General features: G+C 34.8%; 1 protein-coding gene across 4 annotated transcripts; it reads left to right on the top strand.

Annotated features, from left to right (window-relative positions):
• Nucleotides 1-15: 15 nt before the first annotated feature.
• Nucleotides 16-5,605, top strand: LOC107223819 (ester hydrolase C11orf54 homolog). Of its 4 annotated transcripts, none has more exons than XM_015663635.2 (7): nucleotides 16-129; nucleotides 3,321-3,402; nucleotides 4,075-4,173; nucleotides 4,329-4,507; nucleotides 4,606-4,873; nucleotides 4,968-5,134; nucleotides 5,305-5,605. In XM_015663635.2, the coding sequence occupies exons 2-7, from the start codon at nucleotides 3,324-3,326 to the stop codon at nucleotides 5,476-5,478; spliced, it is 966 nt and encodes a 321-aa protein (XP_015519121.1). In that variant the 5' UTR covers nucleotides 16-129; nucleotides 3,321-3,323; the 3' UTR covers nucleotides 5,479-5,605. The 4 variants fall into 4 exon arrangements, with proteins under 4 accessions (XP_015519121.1, XP_015519122.1, XP_015519120.1 ...); XM_015663636.2 differs by lacking the exon at nucleotides 16-129 and adding an exon at nucleotides 583-705; XM_015663634.2 differs by lacking the exon at nucleotides 16-129 and adding an exon at nucleotides 1,669-1,825.
• Nucleotides 5,606-8,000: the final 2,395 nt, after the last annotated feature.

Here is an 8,000-nt window from a genome sequence, read left to right as displayed (position 1 = left end):
TCTCTGTCCTAGGGAGTTTTTTGCGCGGTCAGTTAGTTTCGGAACGAACCCAAAGCAACAACGACGACGGAAGTCCATGAATGACATGAAAAACCAAAGGACATGCTGAAATTCAGTCGAGACTGAAAGGTGCGTTTCTACCACGGTTCTATTAATGTTAATCATATCAATTTTAAAGCATGAATATTCGTGCAAATCATACTGATTTATCCAAAGAACTGATTTACTTGTCACCAAATTTAGCTGGAGCTCGTTAAGAACGAATTAACGTCCAAAAGCTCATTAAAATTCTTGCCAAAACATGAATTGTGATCCGCTTGATGGCGACTAGATTTTCGGAAATATATTATTTGATAATACGAAAATTGTAACTGAAATGAGTCACCTACTCAGATTTTGACGGAGTTTCTATGCTCGAAAAAATATGCCATAATCCAAAATATAGCACACTTACGAAGAAAAGCTACTTTAAAACACGTGTGCATTTTATTGATAACCTTAAATTTTATTCTCATCATATTTCCGTTTAGATTTCATCATGGAGAATCTAGGTAACTTTTATCTTTTTTTATTTGATACTCGTAAAAAGAGAAACTATTGATATCTCGAGCGAAAGGTCAGAAACTGAATTCCGCACACACTATTCACCTGTGCTGATATGTGACCAGATTCGTGTAAAACAACCTGTTGACTCGAGTTTACTTTGTAAGCTATCTACTTTAGTTAATACGCTAATTAGTTTAATAAATAAGAATAAACTTGATGTATTTCTATAAATTTATATTCACGATGTTTTTCATTTTAATAAAATCCACCTCACATATAATAATACATTTAATGCGGTTTTTAAACCAACGGCAATGATCTGCAACCGCGATTACAAATCGTAATAGATGATTTGCCAGTTGTGTTACGATAATAAAATCAAGTTAGAAAATACTGTTATTTGCGTTTACGCAATGTAGAAATGACGTCAAATCTATCTTGACTCTGAAAATTTCAACAGATGCTTTGAACGGTTTACTCACAAATTAATGATTAATCTTGCATTTTTTTTTGTACTTATGTATTACCAATATTTATTAACAATGTGATCGATATGCTACATACAATCTGAAACTACTTTCTCCCTGGTTAAAATTTTTGCCTGAAGAAAATTAAACGAAAAGTCTGCAAATATAGAAGCAGGCAATTCACTTTTCAAGTAAATGTCAGAGCAAATCCCAGAGTTGATTAACAAATTTTTACAGAAAAATTTCCGCCTAGGTCTTCTTTCTGAATGTTTTCTCTGTAATTAAAAAGTGGAGAAAAAAAAATTAATAAAATAACAGTAAGATAATACGGCTAAATTTTATAATTTGCAAATTTTATAAAAATGCTACTGCAGCTTTTATTATGGAATCAATATGATTTTATAAACTTGAAATGAACTATGTTTTGTTTCCTTATATTTCTGTTTATCTAAATCTGATATGAATTTAATCAAGTCAATAAGTATCTGCTGCGATTCGTTAACTTCATACTGTTGCATAACTCTGTACATAAATTACCTCCTTAGAATGAAAAGGTTTTATTGGGTGATGCGATTAAACATAGATGGGCCATTTTCGCTCCAGGGTCTTGAAATGGTTCTGTTTATTGAAACAAAAATAAGGTTGTTGAGCATAAGTGTATAACTTGATAAGATAACGAATTGTGGCTTTCCATATAATTCATATTCGAAGATAAACATGATCAGTCTCTGCTGCTCAGAGTTTGCGACAAGAGATTACAACTTTACGCGTGTGCATCGTTCCTCGTGTAGTCAGCACAGACTTACATTTCGGTTAGTTTTTCTCTGCTTACTCAACAATTACTTACAATGGAATGAGTATGTGGCATGTCGTAATATAAATATTTAAGTAATTTCAAATTATCACTTGGCAACAGTCAAGGAAAATATACCTCGATAATTTCAGAAATAAAAATCCTGTTTATTTTAATTCAAATCTTTTAAAATTGATGTCGTTAGTTTTGTGAATGAAATTTCCAGAATTTATGAAGCTGCAAGGCTGAAAATTCCAAAAATTCCAAAAATTAGACATTTCTTCAAATTTCCTAAAGGATATAAGTTTTATTGACGAAAAATTCGTTGAATGTTGGTCAACTATGACTTTTATTAATAACGTTGACATTTCGAACTGTGGCTGCTAAGATGTTAATGTAACACCATTTTGGACGGAAGTTACATCTTTGCAGGCACAGGTCATCAAAAAATCTTGACGATAGTCGGCTGGGCCCGGCTGAAACGTTAACATTATTAATAAAAGTCATGGTTGATTAACATTCGACGATTTTTTTCTCAACCATCAATTCTGGTCAAGAATACTATCTTTAGATATATATTTTAGGAATACTGTAATTGAAATTTATAAAGAAATGGATAGAATTGATTGAGATTTAAAAACAGAATAGGAAAGCGATATTCAAGAGTAAAGGGGTCTGACAACTATAGTTCAGTATTTGTCTTTGCCAGTTGCAATGGCTTGTATCGTTCCAAGTGCAGTGGTCATGGTATTGTATAATAATCATGAATAATAGAGGAAACACGAAATCGGAGATAAAACAATAACAGCTGATAGGAATTGAAGGGAATTTGGTTCACCTAATCAATACCAAATAAGAAAAATAATCTGCCAAGCATTGGCAGGAAAAGTAATATAACGATGAATCCAAGTGTCGATTATGGGTTGGTGAATTTCATTCACGGTTTTGCAATGTCGAGCCAATATGTAAAATATAAAAAGTCTGGAAGTGTAAAGTGGATTTTCACGATAATTATTGACGGAAATTTGGATTTAAAAAATATTTCAAATTTGAACTTGAGTATGTTATAGTTGTATAACATGTAAACTCTTGTATGATTACTGTTGGTCAAATTTAGCCAAAGGCAGACACAATAGACCATTTTTTTTTTCTCAAATAAGAAATTTTGTATTGAGTTTTCATATTCTCATGAAAACAAAATATTTAAAAAAGAAAGTAAAATTAAAGCATCGCATATGTGTCTTATGTGTTAAATCAAGTAGTATCTTAAAGAATTTCTTTGCATGCTATAGTTATAATTTTTTTTTAACAAAAACTCGAATGGCTTTCAAGGAAAGATATATTTAGATTTTTCAAGGGGCAATAGGTTGTCTGTTATCGTTATTATTATGTACAACTGATAGTAGATGAATTGCCAAGCAGATTAAGTTGAATACTATTAAATATTTATATTGTATGAATATTATATAATGGATATTACGTCGAATTTCGTTGAATATTTTTTGTTATTACAGATAATGACGACCCTGGATTCGAGCAAGCTGCCGATAGTGCGGAGAGCACTGCATATTCCACCCTTAGAGGAAATAAGAGACAGTAATGGATTGAAAAAATAATTCAATAATGATCAGCGAAGTGGTTACATGAAACACGTATAATAGGGTGGTCCTTATTTAGGGATGCGAAAAATTTTCATTGCGACACCCACCAGATCTGTTCCAAATGATTAAAAAAAAATCTGTGTAAAGTTTCAAGCCTCTACGTCAACTGGAACACGTCCTGCTAGTCTTTGTAAGTGTTAAATATAAAATACATTTAGTTTTTATAACCAGTTATTTTGTTGTGTATGACTTTGGTATAAATTGAGTTACTGACTTGAAAGTTGGCAGAGTTTTTACTTATAATGATAGGAACAAACCCTGAAAATTTCAAAATTTTATCATTATTTTTCCCTTATATATAAGCCTAATAAAAGTAATACTATTAAGCTTCCATATAAAGAGAAATATATTATAAAATGATGATGAAATATTGAAATTTTCACAGTTTGTTTCTGTTATTATAAGCAATAACTCTACCAAGTTACTGGTTATAAAAACTTGATGTATTTTACATTTAAAACTATCAGACCTTAGCGGCATGTGTTCCAGTTGACGTAGAGTTTTTTTAATGATTTGGAACAGATCTGGGGACGTCCCAATGAAAACTTTTCCGACCCCCAAACAAGGACCACCGTAATGAGTAATAATATTTATTCATCTTTTATAGTACTGAGGGAAGCGTTACCTGCAAACTTTGCAGAAGTGACAGTTGATGTAGTCGATTGTCCCGACCTCACTCAGCAGCCATTTACTCTCGCTGAAGCAGGTAACAGATACTAAACTTGAAATATATTGTCATCATTTCCCAAAGCAACAAATTCTACTAACTATTTTCTACATTTTTTTTGTAAAATTATTATACTACAGTTCAATTTGCGCTCCCTGTTATCTGAGATATTAAAACATTTTTTGTACGGGAAGGTCTTGGTGGTGGTACGAAACTTCTTGAAATCGGTGGACCTCCATACCTGTTACCTCTTGTCAACAGAGACAAGGTATATGATGTAAAATCCATATGTCAGAATGTGAATCACAATGGCAAAGCTTTCGTCGTTGGTGCTGGAGCTGGTCCATGGCCACTTGTGAACACAAATTGCGAGGTAATTCAGCAAGTGTTTGCATATGTATACCGAAACACCTTGTTGATAATTATCAATCCATAACTAAATTTTTTAACTAAGACTTACCATTCTTACAGTTGATAATGAACGTGTCAATATCTCCAGCAGAGAGTTCAACAAAGAATGCTACTCACATTTGTATGGTTGACAAAGATAATGGAAAATGTATCGACCAGACCTTATCTTCTAGTGAAACACGTTTTGCTCTACTTGCCAATCTGTTTGTAAGTGAGGGCAAACCTGGCAAGGTGATAAAGGTCCATGCCAAGAAACGGACTGGTAGTAATGATTTCATTGCCAGCATTCGTAAGGCTTTAGCTGCTCGTTATACCAACCAACTTGTCGGTAAGTTTATGATGAAAAAACAATGTGTTATTTCCTACCATCTATCTATATATGTCTTTGATACTTTCATTAACTTAGTAATTCATCGTCTTAGGTTTGGGTGGAACCTTCCTTCTCAAAGAGGGTAAAGCCAATCAGCACATTATGCCAGATTTTTCCAAGGTGCCACTGACAAGCGATGATGACTTGAACAAATGGCTACGCTTTTATGAAATGTCTGCACCCCTGGTAGCTGTTGGTACTCTCGTTACAGCTGAAACAGTAAGTTAATCGTATTAACTTTTTTCGTTAAATCAACTCAAATATGACGATTAAAACAAATACTGATGTATTATTTACATGGAAAGATAATTTTTGAGTGCTAAATGTAAATGGTATTTTAGTTCCGCTGGAATCATGAATCAGAGATTTCCTGATAATTATTATTACAGGATTTGGATCTGCGAGTTCAACATTTCCACAGCTTCTCTCATCATGGTGAAGGAGGGCATTACCACTACGACACAACTCCAGACACTGTTGAGTATTTGGGCTACTTTAATGTTGGTGAGGCAGTTTACAGAATAGACAAACCGCCCATGGCTCAAGCATTCGGAAAGGATTAGTTGCAACAGAGTAACGTCTATAAAATTTACAGAATTTCGATATTATAGTTTTATACAATGTTATGGAATATTTTTCATACATATATTTTTTCTATGAATAAAGTCTATTCACATTCTATGACTGAAACATTAATATCTCTGATTAATAAATGTTCCTCAATCAATTTCGATATTTAATTTGGTTTTATGCAGTTTATGGAAGAACGACTAGTTTAACACGTTATAAAATGACTTTAATATAAAATGAAACTATTTATAGCGCTACTCCATGCCAAATATCAGTAGAAACCACGGCACTGAGAAAAATTTGATTTCCTAGTTACTAGAAAATTCTAGTAAAATGAGTAACGTTATTCAAAAACGGTTTAGATATCGATCGAATTGCAAAAAATAAAATAGTAGTAGTAATTTAGTTGGTTTTTTATAGAAAAATTTGTGAGTAATTAATCAATTGAGAAGTATTGAGAAGTACTAAAAAGAGTTATTGGAATGTAACAAAGCGAATACTTTTGGCAATTCGAAATTGCGTGTATATACCTTGTTTTCTGTCCCGGCTGTATAGTTATTTCAGGTAATTGGGATTCAGTATGACTAATTAAAAAGTAGCACACAGGAAGATTAGTATGGACATAATTCAAAATTTTCAATTGATGCAATTAATTAATACTGTAAATGGTGTTGCAAAATACCGTGTACTTTATGGTACTAAATGGGTGAATTATATACGATCTATGTTATTAATTCGTCAAAATAATATAAACTAGCTTTAAAACCCTAGCTCGCTAAAGCTCGGTCGGGGTCGGATGCCTAGCGTAGCTGGTTTTTGTGCTCGTTTGGATAAAGCCTTACTGTCATTACTTTAGCGTACCTACATTCGTAGAACGTTAAAACATAACTCACTACCTGATAATTCTGCTTGTATGTATCGTAATATACTGTTACAACGAGTGAAATCACCCGTTTTACCTCCCTTTCAATTGATCTAGTGGTCACAGATAAAAGAAATGTAAGACTTCACATTTCATAAAATGAATAAGGTTGCTGCGTCAACCGATAATATTGTAAAAACAGCCTTGTTTCGGACGTTAAACTGAAAACACTTACTTGCCATTAAAGCATTTTCTCAATATTTAATTTCCGCCTTTCATTGGTTCACTAATTAAGCTCACGAACTCGTATTTATTTTGTGACGTTCGCCAAAACGTTACAATACATACACAATAATTTACATAGTGAATCTCGACGTTCACTCGATCACGTTGTTAGTAGATATTGAATGTACAGCAACAATTTCAACAAAACGTAACTACGGTGTGCCACTCCCGGAGGTCGAAATCCACAAGGTAAAAGACCTGGACAGCCAAAACTACGGAGCGCGAGTCCTGGAGGCCGAGAACCACCAGATAGAGGACCTGAAGCGCAGGAATCACGGAAAATTACTCTTGAAGGTAAAAAATCACCAGGTCAAGGACCTGGACAGCCAAAACTACGGAGCGCTTGTCCCTAAAGTAGAGTTTCATCAGGTAGCGTACCCGGAGTCCACAAACCACGGAGCGCTAGTCCTGGAAGTTGATTTTCACCAGGTAGCGGACCTGGAGCGCAGAAACTACGGAGCGCTTGTCCCTGAAGTCGAGTTTCACCAGGTAGCGTACCCGGAGTCCACAAACCACGGAGCGCTTGTCCTGAAAGTCGAGTTGCTCCAGGAAGTGAACCCGGAACGCAGGATCCAGGAGGAAGAGAACCCGGTACACGAAATTTGCGGAGCGCGATTCTCATCCGTCCGCTCTACGGCGCGGTTGTTTCCAGACTGAGGAATTTGGCTAGCTGATTACTGTAGATCGATGACGTCAAGAGAAAAAAAATTTTGAGTGACGTCACTTTCTGAACAGCCAAACATCCGACATCCAAACTGTAGTTTCGCACTTTAATACTATGCATGATGTATGGTGTATGATGATGTATGATGAATGGCGTATGATGATATGATATGATGTATAATGGTTTTTGTTGTTACATTTCAGACAAGAAATACGCACTTTATCTTTCCTGCCGATACCAGACTCAAGCGGGTATATACCGGTAATGATAAAGCCAATTTCAAATACTGCTGTAATGGATTTGACCATGTCCAACTAAATGAAGATGTCAGCTAGAATATAATGTCCGAAACAAGTCCCGTTCTTGCACAAAGTTTGACGTGAGACTTTGCACAACGCGACCGATTCAAATAGGCAACAGTGAGATGGCTGGAAATGTTGTAATAGGCATTGAAGCGGAAGTTGATAAAAGTAAGGCTAGAGTACTTCAATTTTGAGGCTCCGCCTTCTCTGGATCCAGAATTGGCTGTAAACGATCGCTGAGCTACTGCCCTATAACGAGAAATGGGTATTTTCACGCAATCTATTAAAACTTGGTACAGTAGTATCAGTCCGTTTCGACGACTCCTGTTCAGACGGTTTCCATTCAGATTTTGACAATGGGATGAGCTATAAATGAGCGTATGTGAACGGTCACTGAAGCTT

The sequence above is a fragment of the Neodiprion lecontei genome, chromosome 5, assembly GCF_021901455.1.
Source record: "Neodiprion lecontei isolate iyNeoLeco1 chromosome 5, iyNeoLeco1.1, whole genome shotgun sequence".
NCBI lineage: Eukaryota > Metazoa > Arthropoda > Insecta > Hymenoptera > Diprionidae > Neodiprion > Neodiprion lecontei.
The sequence above is the reverse complement of the archived record's forward strand: the minus strand, read 5'-3'. Positions and strand labels throughout refer to the sequence as shown.